This window comes from Chlorocebus sabaeus, chromosome 23 (assembly GCF_047675955.1).
Source record: "Chlorocebus sabaeus isolate Y175 chromosome 23, mChlSab1.0.hap1, whole genome shotgun sequence".
NCBI classification, from domain to species: domain Eukaryota; kingdom Metazoa; phylum Chordata; class Mammalia; order Primates; family Cercopithecidae; genus Chlorocebus; species Chlorocebus sabaeus.
Genome location: NC_132926.1, coordinates 44,980,513 through 44,996,885, shown reverse-complemented (window position 1 = coordinate 44,996,885; position 16,373 = coordinate 44,980,513). Strand labels below are relative to the sequence as shown.

The 16,373-nt window shown below is 44.1% G+C and overlaps 1 protein-coding gene across 1 annotated transcript in view; it reads right to left on the bottom strand.

Moving 5' to 3' along the window:
* Nucleotides 1-16,373, bottom strand: part of SPOCK1 (SPARC (osteonectin), cwcv and kazal like domains proteoglycan 1) — a 515,600-nt gene that overhangs the window by 146,631 nt on the left and 352,596 nt on the right. The window contains exon 4 of the mRNA XM_008014545.3: nucleotides 14,693-14,807. Coding sequence (XP_008012736.2) covers nucleotides 14,693-14,807 — 115 coding nt within the window. The remainder of the gene's footprint in view (nucleotides 1-14,692; nucleotides 14,808-16,373) is intronic.

Below are 16,373 nucleotides of genomic sequence, written 5' to 3'. Positions count from 1 at the left end.
TTCGGTTGTTTATCAGTCAGTTTCTGGTATTTTTGCATAGCAGCCCCAAACACGATAAGATGAAAAATTGGTACTGAGAAGTGGGATGCTGCAGTGACAAGTGCCTAAAAGCGAAAAGCAGCTTTGAAACAGGGCAATGGACAGAGGCTGAAAGAGTCTGAATGTGCATGCTGGAAAGAACCTACACTGTCATGAAAGGATCTTTATGGCTATTCTGGCGAGCGCCCAGAAAGAAAAGGAGAGACTTGTAGAGAAAGCTTTGATCACCTTAGAGAATACCTAAGTAATCCTGAACAGAATATTGGTAGAAATTGGACAGTAATATAGTTTGAATATCTGTCCCTTCCAAATCTCATGTTGAAGTTTGATCCCCAATGTTGCAGGTGGAGCCTAATGGAAGGTGTTGGGTCATGGAGCAAATCCCTCATGAATGGCTGGCTGGGTGCCATTCTCACTGTAATAAGTGAGTGGTGAGTTCTTGCTTTTCTTGTGTCCACGAGAAATAATTGTTAAAAAGAGCCTGGGACCTCCCTCCACTTTCTCTCTTGCTTTCACTCTTGTCATGTAATGCTGCTCCCCTTTGCCTTCCACCATGAGTGGACGCTTCCTGAAGTCCTCATCAGAAGCAGATGCTGCACCATGCTTCTTGTACAGCCTGCAGAACCATGAGCCAAATATATCTCTTTCCTTTATAAATTACCCAACCTCAAGTATTCCTTTACAGCAACACAAACATACTAAGATAGCAAAGGTTATTCTGATGAGGACTCAGGCATAAATGAGGGATATATTATTAGAAACTACAGGTGGTCAGGCGCAGTGGCTCCCACCTGTAATCCCAGAACTTTGGCAGGCCAAGGTGGGTGGATCACCTGAGGTCGGGAGTTCAAGACCAGCCTGACAGACATGGAGAAACCCCATCTCTATTAAAAATACAAAATGAGCTGGTCATGGTGTCGCATGCCTGTAATCTAAGCTACTCAGGAGGCTGAGGCAGAAGAATCACTTGAACCTGGGAGGCGGAGGCTGCAGTGAGCTGAGATTGCACCACTGCACTCCAGCCTGGGCAACAAGAATGAAACTCCATCTCAAAAAAAAAAAAAAAAGAAGAAAGGCCACCTTTGTTAGAAAGTGGAAGAAACTTGGCTGAATTGTATTCATGTCCTAGTGTCTGTGGAAGGTAGAACTTGCAAGCAATTAAACCGGATATTTGGCTAAGGAAATATCTAAGCACAGTGTTCAAGAAGTGGCCTGGCTCCTTCTGATTGCTTTTAGTAAAATGACTCAAAGATGAGATTGTTCATCAACAGGGAGGCAGAACTTAAGGATTTAGAAAGCTCTCGGCCTATTCATGTTGTAAAAAATGAGAAAACATGTTCTGGAGAGAATGGAGAATGCTAAGGGTCTGGTAAAGTGACAATGTATAAAGGAGGTCAGTATGGGTCAGTCCTCACAACACAAGCCAGGCACTATTCAGCACAATGGTGAGATTAGTCAGTGACCTAAACAAAAGCCAAGAGCTATCATCAAAGACAAGGAAAGAGCAATTCAGAAATCATCAGGGCTGCTCTACCCATCACAGGCCCCGAGTACAAGAGCCACAGTGAGTACTACGAGGCCACCACAGAAAGACCCCATTCAGAAAGACCCCATTTGGGCAACACCCACCTACTCCACCAGCTCCACACCAGCAGAGCTACCAGTGTATGATTCCAGCCCAAGGGAGCTATGGTTGCAAGAACCAGAGACATTGCAGGACGACGGGGCTACCTGCAGCCATCAGGGGCCCAACCCCTGCCTGGCAAGCTGTGGGGACAACACAGTTATCTCAATTGGTACAGAAGGTGAAACTCTCATTCCAGTGGGCCTGGAAGGCAGTACCCCTACCCCAGTGGGTCTGGAAGGGAGGAACTCTGCCCAGTGGACCTGAAGGGCAGAATATCAAGTCACAAAAGATTATTCTTCAATAATCTTTTATTTAAGATTAAGTAGTTAAGGTTTACTACTATTTGCCCTTTTGAAGTTTTGACTTACTTGGGGCCCGTTATCCCTTTCTTCTTTCCTATTTCTCCCTTTTGGGATGGTAATCCTACACCTATCCCACCATTATATTTTGGAACCACATAACATGTTGGTTTCACAGGTTCACAGCTGGAGAGCAATTTGCCTCGGGATGAACAGTATCTTGAATCTCATTCCTATTGGATTTAGATGATGTTCAGATGAGAGTTTGGACTTCAGACTTTAAAGTTGATGTTGGAATGAATTAAGACTTTTATGGCTATTGAGATAGAATGAGTATATTTTGCATGTGAAAGGGACATGAATTTAGTGGGGGTCAGAAGAAGAATGCTATGGACAATGTTTGTATCTCCCCAAAATTACTATGTTGAAACCTAATCCCCAGTGTGAGGATATTTGGAAGTGGAACCTTTGGAAAGTAATTAGGTCATGAGAGTGGAGCCCTCATGAATAGCATTGGTGATCTCATAACAGAGGCCCCAGAGATATTCCTGGATTCTTCTGTCATGTGAAAACACAGCAAAAAGACAGCTGTCTACAAAACAGGAAGTAGGTTCTCACCAGACATAGAATCTGACAGTACCTTGATCTTGGATTTTTGAGCCTCCAGAACTGTAAGAAATAAATTTGTTTATAAGTCACCCAGTCTATAGTGTCCTGTTATAGCAACCAAATGGACTAAGATAACAACTGACAACACCCAGAACATTAAAAATAGCAGGACCCTTTGCACATATGAGCCTGAAAACCTCTGTGAGGTTAGCAAGGATTGTTCCTCCATCTGATTTGTTTCCTGAAGAACTAGAGGTTCAGATGAAAGACTAAATTTATTGGGTGCCTACTATGTACTGATACTAAGCTCACTGCTTTCCTTATAAAAATACCACAATGTGGGGTTTAATCATTTTAGAAGGAAACGGAGCTTCGGTGCAGGAAGCAGCTTGAGGGCAGAGTGGCTCTTACACAGAAGATGGGTTTGGGGCAGCACAGCCCTGGTCCCCCAGCTCTGCCATTTAACAGGTGTCAACATTAAGCATGTCCCAGTGGGTCTGAGCCAGTGTCCTCATATGCTCTTAAACACTAGTAAATACTAATAAACACTACTAAGTAATGCTCCTTATCTGAGTTCACCCCTCCCTCAACCCCAACTGCAGCTGGAAGTGCTTGCTTCCTTCTTAGAACTTCCAATTTATTTCATGGGATTTTGTATCTTCTAGATTAGATTACACACATTCACATTCTTAACCTCCTCTACTAGTCTACAAGCTCAATCAGGATATCTTTAGGATTTTTAATGCACACCCTCTAGATTCTCTCATGTGGGACAAAAGTCTGCTTTAAAGAATAAGAATTTAAGGAAATACAGTCCACCCTAAACCACACAATTCTATCACTCTCCAACTGAAAGTCACACAAAACATCCCATCATACCCGGTCTGAGAGCTGCACATGTCCTCATGGTCTTCAAGGTATTGCAGAATCTAGCCCTGCCTTTCTTTCCAGCCTCACGTATCCACACTCCCTCAGTCACCTCTTTCCTGCAGCACAGGCCTCCCCTTTCTCACTTTCTTTTGGACATCAAGCTCCTTCTCTTCTTCCCTGACTCAGGGCCTTTGCAGAGGCTGTTCCCTCCACTGAGAACACTTCCCCTCCTCTCTGCCTTGCTGGCACCTACCCCTTTGTAGTTGCCTGATAGGTTCTTCTCGCCTGCTACACAGGAAAAACCAGTTCACCGAGACTGTGATATTATAGAAGAGAAAGAGTTTAATGCGGAGCTAGCCAAGTGGTCGGACAGGAGTTTTCTTGCTCAAATCAGCCTCCCTGAGAATTCAGAGACTAGGGATTTTACGGATCATCGGGTGGGCAGGGGCCTAGGGAATGGGTGCCACTGATTGATGGGAGATAAAATCATAGGGCTGTGAAAAAGGGTCCCCATGCATTCAGTCCTCCTCCGGGTAGGGGCCACAGGACCGGTTGAGTCATGAGTCCCAGGTCCAGGTGGAGTCAGTCAGATGCTTGAATGCGCAGATCTGAAAAATATCTCAAAAGATCAATCTTAGGTTCTACAATAGCGGTGTTACCTACAGGAGCAATAGATAGAATAGGGAAAGTCACAAATCTTATGACCTCTGGTCATGTGACTCCTGAGCAGCAAGGGATTAGAGAAAGGTAAGCTGGTAGACAATGGCTGGTTATTGTTTAGCTATACCTACATGTTAGCCGAATTCAGACCCCTCCTGTAATCCTAATCTTGTGGCTCTTCATTAGACTCACAAAGGTGGTTTTGGTCCCCGAGCAAGGAAAGGGATCATTTTAAAGAGGGAACCTCCCCTCCTCTCTTTCCCCCGTCATCCTTCTTTCAAAGTTTAACTACAAACTAAATTCTTCCCATGGTTGGTTTGACCTGTGTCCAGGACTAAGCAAAGACAGCCAGCCTGTGAAGCTAGAGGCAAGAGGGAGTCACCCATGCTAGACTTCCCTCGCTGTCATAATCTTTCCAAAGGCAGTTTTACCTTTGCCCCCTGCAGAGGCAGTGATTCTTAAACCACTCCACTCTTATCCTCCTTAATCTTATCACAGTTTATTAGATATTTAATTTTTTTTCATCTGTCTCTTTCAACAGACTTTAATCTCCACATGGGTAGACCATGCCCACTCATCACAAAACTCCAAACATATAACACAGTGTCTGGCAAATGGAAGGCACTCATAAATATTTGTTGAATAAAGAAATTATGACAAACTCCAACTTAGTGGGATCTGAAATAATGACCCATAACCCAGCATCACCAGAGCATGCACGTGAGCAGTTTTCTGAGCTAGTCCTGCTGAAGCAACTATAGGAAGGACTCAAGCTCTAAAGCATTTCATCACTGTCACCATATTCAGAGATGCCCTCCCCTGGTGCCTGCCAAGAAAAGGAATCTAGCTCCAGGCCAGAGGGCCCCCTGTCACTTTGCTGTCCCCTTGGGAATTCCTCACAACAATGGAAAGTTTGAGCCAGGTCTCCTCCTTTCCTTCAGGTCAATGTCACCATTCCCAAGCTGGACTTGAAGTTCACTGGGAAGCATGACACCACAGCACCTCCAGCTGTGGATGCATCATGGACAAGGCAGGCTGAGAGGAGAACTTCTCATTACTTGGCAACACAGCAACATTGCGTTCAATGCATACCCATGAAAGACCTCATTTAAAAGAGTGCCTTGGAAAGGTGCCAAGGTCCCCAAACTAATTAACTTTCATCTCTCCTGTCCCTCTGTGTACAGAGGGCCTGCCCTGTGTACCCTCTCTTCATGAGGAACATTAAAGACAGAACATTAGCTTGAGAACATTCTATTTAAAACAAAAGTCCTTCTGAAGATAGCCTGGAATGTCCATCTAAATCATCCTAAGTCCATTTTCCGGCCCAGAACCCACATGGTCAGCGCCCCAGATGGGTCCTACTGTGGTGGCTCATATCCATAAAGAATGTTGTTCACGGTTCATTGGTTGGATTAATCTGATAGAAAATGTCTAAACTGAAAACCTCTGGGTTTGGATCTTGATGAGTTTCGGCAGAACAGCAAGTAAGTGACAGTGGATTTATTAATAACAAACGAGAAGGAAAGTGATTAAAGAAAAATTAAAATGAAGTAAAAGTGGGAAAGTTCAATCTCATAACTTTTATAAAAGAAGATGATGTCGGCTGGACGCGGTGGCTCACGCCTGTAATCCCAGCACTGTGGGAGGCTGAGGCGGCGGATCACGAGGTCAGGAGATCGAGACCATCCTGGCTAACATGGTGAAACCCCACCTTTGCTAAAAATACAAAAATTAGCCAGGCATGGTGGCACGTGCCTGTAGTTCCAGCTACTTGGGAGGCTGAGGCAGGGGAATCTCCTGAACCCGGGAGGTGGAGGTTGCAGTGAGCCAAGATCATGCCACTGCACTCCAGCCTGGGCAACAGAGCAAGACTCCATCTCAAAAAAAAAAAAAAAAAAAAAAGATGACATCTTTGTGAGGAGGCCACACAGGCTCTGGTCTACCTGAATACTAAAAATTATCTCCGGCCGGGTGCGGTGGCTCATGCCTGTAACCCCAGCACTTTAGGAGGCCAAGACGGGAGGATCACGAGGTCAGGAGATCGAGACCATCCTGGCTAACATGGTGAAACCCTGTCTCTACTAAAAAATATAAAAAATTAGCCAGGCGTGGTGGCGGGTGCCTGTAGTCCCAGCTACTCGGGAGGCAGAGGCAGGAGAATGGCGTGAACCCAGGAAGCGAAGCTTGCCATGAGCTAAGATCGTGCCACTGCACTTCAGCCTGGGCGACAGAGCAAGACTCTGTCTCAAAAAAAAAAAAAAAAAAAAAAGTCTCCAGAGCTTGCTAGGAATTTTTACTCAAGATGGGCAATTTAACATCTTTAGCGAATTGCAGGGGAGCTCAGGTTTGTTATTTTCTCAATGTTTAGGGAGAAATGTGCTCATATAGCAGTTCACCCCTGTGTGCTGCCCAGCAAGACCTGATCCCCAGTAGAAATCACAGCTAGTAATTATCTATTCAAAATAGGCACACCTACCTCAACCTCCTCTTTCTAATCCGCTGAAATCCGATGCAGGAAATACACCAATACGTACATTCCTTAATAAGCAAGGACACCAATAAATACAGCAACTGCAGCCCCATCATTCCGGGCAGAACTGCAGAGAAAGGCAGTGTACTTAATGCCATTTTACTGGAAATGGAGGTAGGAAACCCGACGGCATTGTTAATCAATCCCTGGCCCTGCCATTCCCAGCTTCACAGACGCTTGACTTATTAACATCTGAGCATGTGCACATCCTGGGAATTCAACCTTAAAACATTCTCCATCTCCTACAGATAAATCATGGCTCAAAAAAGATGGTGATCCAGTGCTTTGGGGTCAATGGAAAATATGAACTGCCCCTTCTGGAAGCGTTTTTTGTTGTTGTTGTTGTTGTTTGTTTATTTGTTTTCCAGCAAGTACAACCTGGAGGGGAGATGACAAGCTCCCAGGGCAGAGTCTCTGGTTCTTGAGGGTACATCTAGAAACTACCAGGTCGGGCAGGAGGTAGGAGTCTCACTGGTCGACCTTGCCAGGTAAACCTGCCCCACCCACCCCCATCTTCAGATGGCAGTGAAAGCATGGCTTAAATGAAAAATGGGAAAACAAGGCAGAATAAAGTGAGTGAGACACATTTTACTGGCAGTCTTCTTTTGCTATTTTTAAAATGTATTTGTAGGCCGGGTGCAGTGGCTCACATCTGTAATCCCAGCACTTTGGGAGGCTGAAGCAGGCAGATCACAAGGTCAGGAGATAGAGACCATCCTGGCTAACACAGTGAAACCTCATCTCTACTAAAAATACAAAAAAATTAGCCAGGCGCGGTGACACGCGCCTGTAGTCCCACTTACCTGGGAGGCTGAGGCAGGAGAATCGCTCAAACCTGAGAGGCGGAGGTTGCAGTGAGCCAAGACTGCACCACTGCACTCCAGCCTGGGTGACAGAGCAAGACTTCTTCTCAAAAAAAAAAAAAAAAAAAAAATTGTATTTGTAAAACCAGCCTAGCAAATTTGCCTGACAATGTGCAGGATCTCCCTCTCATTCTGTTCCTTAATCCAAGGGACTAAAAATTCCACATAATTATTCACATCTCCATTATGAATTGCTTTTTACTCTCTGCTGCTCGTCATTAAGATCATCTAATCAATAGTCTTCGTTTCAGAGAGAAAAACAAAGGAACAGAGGAGGTAAGTGGCTTGAGTTATAAAATCTTGTTCAGTGAAGGCTCCACAAGCAGCTGGGTCCTTACCCTGAGCACAGCCATAAAGTGCTTCTGCTGTTTAAAAGAAAGAAGAGAGGGGCTTGTGGGTTTAAAGTAATTAAATATCTCTATGTTTAAGTGACATGTGGTTTGAATGATTACTTTCGGAAAAGCCAAGAAGGGGAAAAATGAACTCAGAATTATTGCTTTGGGCACAGAAAGAAGAAACAGGTTTAACACCAGGGCACGGACTAGTTGCTTTGCAAGGGGCAAAGATGGGAGAAAAGGTCCCAGGCATCTGTATAGCAGCACCTCTAGGGCCAGGAGCAGATAGGCTGGGGCGGGGAAGGGGCAGTTATCACTAAGGGAAATGCCTATCAGGCTCCTGGGAGCTTGCCCCATGACTCCACAGCAGAGGAGGCTGTGCAGCACAGGCAACGGGCATGGAATCTGGAAGTGCACTGACCTCCACCGTGGTTCCTAATCTTCCCCTTACTGGCAGTGTCCAATTAGGACAGTTATTTATAGAACTTCAACAATCCCATCTGTAAAATGGGTATTATAATACCGACCTAGCAGACTGTTGTGAGAAGTCAGTAAGATTCCTCCTGCAAAGGGTGCCTAACACAAGACAGATGGTCAGTAAGTAGCATCCTTGAGCCAGCCACTTTCCTTCTCATCTTCTTTACTGTCCAGTGGTATTTATTTGCAAAACAATAGATCGCAGTGATGATGTTTCTGTTTACAAAGATGAGTGATTTGGAAGAGGGAAACCCAAAACTCCTTGCATTAATTCCACAATCAGTGTAGGGATATAGCACCAAGCTCTCATTGGCACCCTATCCAGACCCAGAACACAGTAAATGAAGATCCTCTGAGCTTAAAGGAGAACCCCCAAGCAATGCATGAGCCACTTGGAGAAGGGGCATAAGCTACCTAAATATAAAATCATAGTAATGAATATGGGCACAATCACTCTTTGGTCACTGGCAATGCCTTGACTTGTGAAGTGCCAGAAAGTCATCCAGACACCCAGGAATCTCCCACCTCCTTCAAGGCCACGTGTCTTCCAAACCTCGACAGCTATGTGTATGTATAATCAACCAGTTCAAAGCCCCTGTAGCAGGAGGCAGTGCTTTGTTGTAAAACAAAACTGAGATGAAATAACCGTCATCCTTTCAAATCTCCTCTGAGAGTTTGGTATTTGAGGCACATTCTGTGATGTACTTCTCTCTGACCTCGAACACTTTGATTCTTTTTTTCAAGTTCACATAAAAGACAGAAAGCTCTCAGATCGGTCTACTGTATCGAGAGCCTCGACTGGATCTGAATTCTTTGCTGGTGTGGAGAATTAGTTGTTATTCCAGATAGTTAAGAAGCGGAGATAAAGGGCCATTACATTAGAGAGGCCCAACCCATTGGGAAGTCGGGCCATGTCTGCTCCTTATTTAAAAACAGATTAGTTCCCACTGCTCCCCAAAGGCTTGAAGGGTGTACTTAGATATTGTAAGTTCCATCCTGACATCCCTCCCTCCCATTCACAATACACTTGCAGAATTTGAGAATGTGGCTTGTCTGGAAGGCTTAAAACAAATGCTTCAATTTTCCATTCTCCAAATGAAAATCAATGGCAACAGAGAGGTAAAATCAATGTTCAGCACTCTGTAGGGAAACCTCCACCCTCTGCCTCACGATCTCCCTCCCTACAGAACAATAAATCAGAACCAGCCATGCAGACTAGCAGAAAATCCCTGAGGGCAGAACCCTCTGCAGGCCTGAGGACTTTCTGTTTATCCCCCTGTCCCCTAAGAGAACATTTTTCTTAAGAATGCCTATGAGAATGTTTCTAAAACCTAAGTCAGGAAGAATAGCACAATGTTGTAATAAAAACCCTTCTTCTACAAACAACCCCATTTACCAATGGGATCCTGGGCATCTAAGACCAGAGTGTGACTTAAACTGTCTCCCAAAGGGTCTACTTTATGATCGAGCCTTACAGAATGCTTAGGCACTCAATGATCACTGCTCTGAGGACAAATAACCTGTTTTCTGTCATCACAGATTGGTCTGTGTTCTCTAAAATTTCATGTAAATGGAAATTGTACAGTATCTCCCCCTTTGTGTGGGAGGTTTGTCTTCTTTCACTCTGCCTAATTGTTACCAGATTCATCCATTATGTTGGATGTATCAATAGCCTATTTCTATTTACTGCTGAATAGTAATCCATTATGAGATAGACCACAATCTGTCTACTCTCTCACCTCTTGTTGACATTAAGATTGTTTCACAGTTTTTATCTATCACACATAAAGCTGATATGAGCACGCAGGAGGGAGTCTTTAAATGCACATATGCTTTCATTATATTTTAGAATCAAATCTTTTGTTGTACATGTTTTGCAAATATTTTCTCTCAGAGTGACTTGTCTTTTTCATTTTTGTAAAAGTATCTTTAGAAGACCAGTGATGAAGTCTAACTTGTTGCTTTTCTTTTTGCATTACCATTCAGGCTTTTTGTGTCCTACTTAAGAAATCTTAGTCAAACTCAAGGTCATAACTCTTACGTTTTCTTCTAAGCCTCTTCCAAGACTTCTAAAAAAGCCTAAGCTCTTACATTTAGGTCTATGACTCATTTCAAGTTATTTTTTGTATAGTATGTTATATAATGATTAAAATATATATCTGTATTGCTTAAGCCCAGGAGTTCAAGGTGACAGTGAGCTATGATCATACCACTGCCCTTCACCCAGATGACACTGTCTCAAAAAAAATTGTATCTGCCAATAATTTGTAGTATTACCAAAATACTCAATTATAAAAATTAACTAAAGAGGGCGTAATGAAATTTTTATATACAATATAGGAACCACTTGATCCGTTTTGACAAAAACACACCAATAGAAAAAACTCATGATGGAAGAATGGAAGAAAATATTCTGCAATATTTTAATCACTATTTTTAGATAGTGTGACCATTGCCTATTTCTTGTTTCTTTTTGTTTCTCTACTTTTAATGTTTTCTATAACAAGCATCAACTATCATCACACGAAACTAATTCAAAATTATTTTAAAGTAACCTACAAGAAGGCTTCCTGACTCCCAGCTGTCTTCACATTGCTCTTTTGTGCATAACTGGCCCCTTTAGAGAACTTGAAAGATGAACATACTACAAAAATCTGTCCCTCGCAACCCCACTCAATATTGCTTAACAGCAGGAAGGTGTGAAACAAAGAATTTCCAAAGAGAATGTGAGTTTACCTGAAACCAAATACAAATGCCACCCTAATCAAGGAGAAGAATTCCAGCAGGGGAGGGCTGGCTGCCTTGCTTGGCCCCCCACTGAAATTGCTTGCCTGCCGGCCCTGACACACTGCAGTCACAGATGTGTGTGTCAAACAGCTCCTCTGCTCACTCAATCTCCGCAGGCAAGGAAAGCTAATGAAATTCTCTCACTGATGTGCTCACTGTCCTTCTGTCTTGATCTGCTTGCAAAGATAGCCTAAGTCTGGAGCCTTATAATCAGCTAACGGCTGGCCTGGCTGCCTCTCTGTGTGCACTCCTGACTGTCTGGCAGGTGAGATTTGCCTCTTGAGCTGCTGCAGAGGCCAGCTTGGCTGGTGAGATTGCCTACAGATGTTTCACAGAGAGAAAGATTACTTCCCTGATTGATGAATAAATAGAGTTGTCAACATGGTTTCCCTGGTCAGAGGGGACCCCTGGAGTATAATGTGGAAGGACAGATGTTTCTTCTGGGAAGGTGTCCAAGACCCTTCGAAGAGGTATGCACTCAACTGATATCGTGGGTTGAGTAATTCAGCCTCTAAGAGGAAGAGAAGAAAGGCTGGACATACAACCACAGCAAACACACTCAGAGGCTTCCTGAGCCAGGCTGCCTCCCAGACCTTGATAAAGGAGTGGGCACACCATCTCAGCCAGCACCTCCTCTTTGGGCTTTTTTCAATGAATCGATGGGTCCAATTATCAGAAATCCCATCATCTTCTTAGTCTACACCTGCTGTGAACTGTAAAGGGGGCAGCAGAAATGATGCTGTCATCCTCACACTAAACCGCAAAGGCTTCCTCTTGCAGAAACTGCAGAGGCAGGCACAATCAAACTGGGTAGGGACCAAGGCACCTGTAGTGAGTTACTCTGTAGTCAGTAACTTGCAACTCTGGAGATTTCTGGCTGACCTTCCGAAATGAAATAGACAATAATGACTATTATCATAATTGTTTCAGTAATTGTACAAACAGCTGTCATTATTTGACACTAGACTATGTACTTTACACACCATCATTTTATTGAACACTCAAACACACACACACAATACTCTGCAAGGATTCACAAAATTTATCACCCATAAACCCTCCCTGTAAGAATTACTAGAGGATGTGTTCCAGCAAATGAAAAAGAGGAATGGTAGAAGCACTGCCATTAAACCTATTTAACAGATAAAGAAGCACAAATTCAGAAAGATGAAGTAACTTGCCAAGGCCACTTGGAAAAGGAAATAGCCAACCTGGGAATTGAGCCCAGATGGGTCTCCTTCCCAAATCCATGCTCTTAGTCCCTGTAATTTTGTGGTCACCAGGAGATATGAAAGATGAGGATTACAATTTTCAACACAAGCACAACAATGTTGGTGCTTCCAACACAGAAACATGGCATGCCCAGAAAAACACCATTTACGCCTGGATATGCATGAATATCAGTGAGGTTGCTGAGTAGGTCTCAAACCGATTTGAGTTTAAAACTAAAAATGTCTTGTCTAACACTTCCAGAAAGGGCTATATTCTGCATTGTAGGAGGAAACATGCAATGGACTCCCCATCTGACACTTACACACACACACACACACACACACACACACACACCCCAACACACATGGCTAAACAACCTAGAGCACCATCCCAAAGGGTATTTGGGTATTTTTAATTAATATGGCCACATCTTCCCTCCCTCTGAGAAGAAAGACATTGCATGCAGCAGGAGATTCTAGGCTAGTTTTCTCAGATAACATATACCTTAAAAGGAACTTCAAATAATAAATCCCCCCAAAAATATTTTTTTACATACCACTCCCCAATGAACTTGACTTTCCTTGGGGGTAGGAATAGAGTCTCTTGTTTACCTCTGGAGCCTTAGTGCCTAAAGCCTCAATACCTTTTCGTTGAATGTCATTGAATGGATGAGCAGACAATAACAGGTAAAATGAAGACATCAACATATTGTAGTAGTGAAAACCATAAACTTTGGAGGCAGACAATCCTGGGTTTGAATCATGCTGCTGCTTGCAAACAAATTACTAATGCCTCACTAGATTCAGTCCTCTCTTTGGAAAGCAGAGACAACATAAATACCAAATTTACAAAATGGCTGAAAGAACTCAAGGAAACAGTGCTGAGCACAATGCTGGCACAGGCTGAAGTCTTTCAGGGATGCAATCTAGCTTTACTACCAGGAAAACAGTTCAGTCTGGGGACAGAGAAAAGCACATTACAATACCTTGCATCTTGCTCTTGTAGAGACAAAGTCTGATTATTTTTAAAATAACCTTGACAGGGACCCAGAGCAAGATGGCCCTGGAGGCGAGGTCTATTGCTGCAGGTGCCAGGCTTAGAGTGGCCAGAGGGGTATGGGGTGGGGGCTGCTCTAGATGCTCACCTTATGTCAGGAGCACCATTTCTCTGCCCTACCATGATTTCAGAGGGCAGGAGCTCCCCAGGCACATCCAGAGGGAACCATTTACAAGATTGAGGGAAATTAAAACATACCCCAAGAGGAACAGCCAAGGGGACCAGCATTGCTTGGACTTCAGGAACAGAGGGAGGGGATAGGACCCATTCTGCATGGTCCCAGCTCAAGCTGGAGATACAGAGCAAAAGTTCTCGGTGGGGAGATTTAAGTGGGAATCTTTATCTATATTCAGAAAGGTTGCTTTATTTGCCTAAGGAAGGTCATGGTGCAGTGCAGGTGAGCGGCAAAGCATATTACCCCCTTGGGAAATGGACAGGGGTAAAAGCCCCATTGTGACACCTCTCAATTGTACAGGCAGTACAGGGAGAAATACAGAATATGCACTGAAATTGCCTTCCTCTCATCCCTGCCCCATCCGACTCCCTTCTTAAAGAAAGCCCGTTTCCATGTGTATATTTGTTTGCTTTCATGATTCAGGTATTTTTACAGGACCAAAGGAAGGAGCAGTCTGAATTGAAAGGCTGCATCCATCATTTGTGAAAGCCTGAACCCACTGAATAGATGATGCTGGGACTGGAGTTAGGGGTAAGAGCAATGACTTTAAGGACCCTAAAGAAGATGGGGGACACTTCCCCCTGGGCTGGAAAAAAGAGGATATCAGGGGCTGTACCCTGAGGAAATAGCATGTTCCCAGAAGGAATGGTGGTGTGGTGGTCCTGAGAAAGCAGGACCCAAAAACCAAGGCTGGCAAAGATGCTACATCTCATGGAGACATGGAAGCAGAGAGCTCTTGAGCCTCAAGGGACCTCGAAGAATCATCGCAGTGAGGCTGTCAGTGCAACCAGGAGACTAAACACTTGGCCCCTGTTTTCTTAGTTGTAAGTTTGCTGGGTCGTGGCATCACTCTGGAAGGAGAAAGGTCCCAATAATGACCAAGAAGGAATTTTCTGCTCATCTGTACAGATCAGGACTCAGAGTGAAAATGAAGTAGATTTAAAGGAAATAAAGATAGACATTCTTTGTAAACCTGTGTTTGAGAACTGAGATTCCTATCATAGTTGGAGTACAGGCACCAAACACCATACAAATGGTGACCCTAATACTATGCTCTCCCCTCCCCATATCCCCACGTCAAAGACTGGAAACCCTTAGATCTTCCAGCTGCAGAATGCCTCCCAGCCCCCAGCCCCCAGCCTTCCTGCCTTACCTGGGGAGCAGGTGCTTACGACTGACACACAGGGCGGTCTGGTAGTCCTGGGTCACACACACTTTGTGAGGGCTGCATTTCACCTTCAGGCAGGGGTCCTTGGATGGGTCCAGGGCTGAGGCAAAAACAAGAAGGAGGGCGGGGTTAGGACCTCCAGGGAAATTTAATTTTTTTTTTTTTTTTTGGTTGAGATGGAGTCTTGCTGTGTCACCCAGGCTGGTGGACAGTGGTGCAATCTCAGCTAACTGCAACCTCCCCTTCCTGGGTTCAAGTGATTCTCCTGCCTCAGCCTCCCAAAGTAGCTGGGCCTACAGGCGCTCACCACCACACCCGGCTAATTTTTGTATTTTTAATAGAGATGGAGTTTCACCATGTTGGCCAGGCTGGTCTCAAACTCCTGACTTCAGGTGATCCACCTGCCTCGACCTCCCAAAGTGCTGGAAGTACAGACCTGAGCCACTGCACCCGACCTTACTTTCCATTTCTACTTAAATAAACAGGTAGAAAATAAACCAACCATGTGTTTGCCCTCGGTGCTGTTCTCTGAGGCTGGAGGGGAACAGAATGAAAGCCCAAGCCTGGGGAAATTCTGTGTCTATCACACATTCTTCCTCAACATCAGGGGAGCAATTCCTTCGTGCTTTGGGAGTTTCAGCATCTTCAGCTCAGGCAGGAATTACTTTTAAAAAATCCTTTCAAATCTTATGTGATCCAAGAAACAAGAGCTACTTTTACCTCTTTGGTTATGAATCTGGTGTTGCTTTTTATGACTTCATTCATGCCTAAGTTTGCTCATTTCCTATAAAAAGTCCTTGAGGACAGAGTTTTTTGCTTCCATTCAATAAACACTAACTATGTGCATAAACAACCTATTTTAAGTTTTTGAAGAACTTCACGATGTATGAGACAGTTTGCGCTGTGCAAAGTTACAATGTACCAGGGAGGGGGAAAGCTTACACATAAATATTTATTGTGCAAGGCAGAATTAGATAAGGACCATGACGGGCATATAAAATGATAACAGAGCTCAAGAGAAAAATGGAGATCAATTTCTAGGGCAAGGATTGGTGAAGCATTAATATGTGAATTGGATCTTGAAAGATGGGCAGGATTTTGAACAGCAAAGATAGAAAAAGCAATCCAGGCAGAGTGAACCGGCACGGCGAGTGCAGGGAGGCATGTTCCGGCAATCATAAGATACTCAATCTGACTATTAAGTGTGGTTTGTGGGGAGGCAGTAATGAGACGGGAGGGGGTGGGGGGAGTTGATTCAAACAAGTAAGTCCAGAAAGGGTCTCCAAAGACAGCAGTTCATATATTGCAACATTTCCTGGAATAGGCTGAGCAGCAGGCCCTCGGCTAATCAGCACTCTGCATGCTGAGGTGCACATGCTCATCATTGGCACAGAAGAGGCCTCGGGGAATTCTCTACAAAACAAAAGCAATTGTGCCATCTTCCAGCTCCGGGGCCTAAAGCCTATTAAGTAGTAAATCTTTCATAACTGCTCTCCACAGTCAGGGAAGGTGATGTCTCCCCATGTCCTCCCCATGCAAACATTTGGTTAAACAAATTGGCATCCTGAGCAGGTACAGCAAAACTTCTACAAGAAATGACATGGTCAAAAAACCAAACCAAAACAAACATAAAGAAATGTCACAGAGCCCTCAATCATGGACTCTT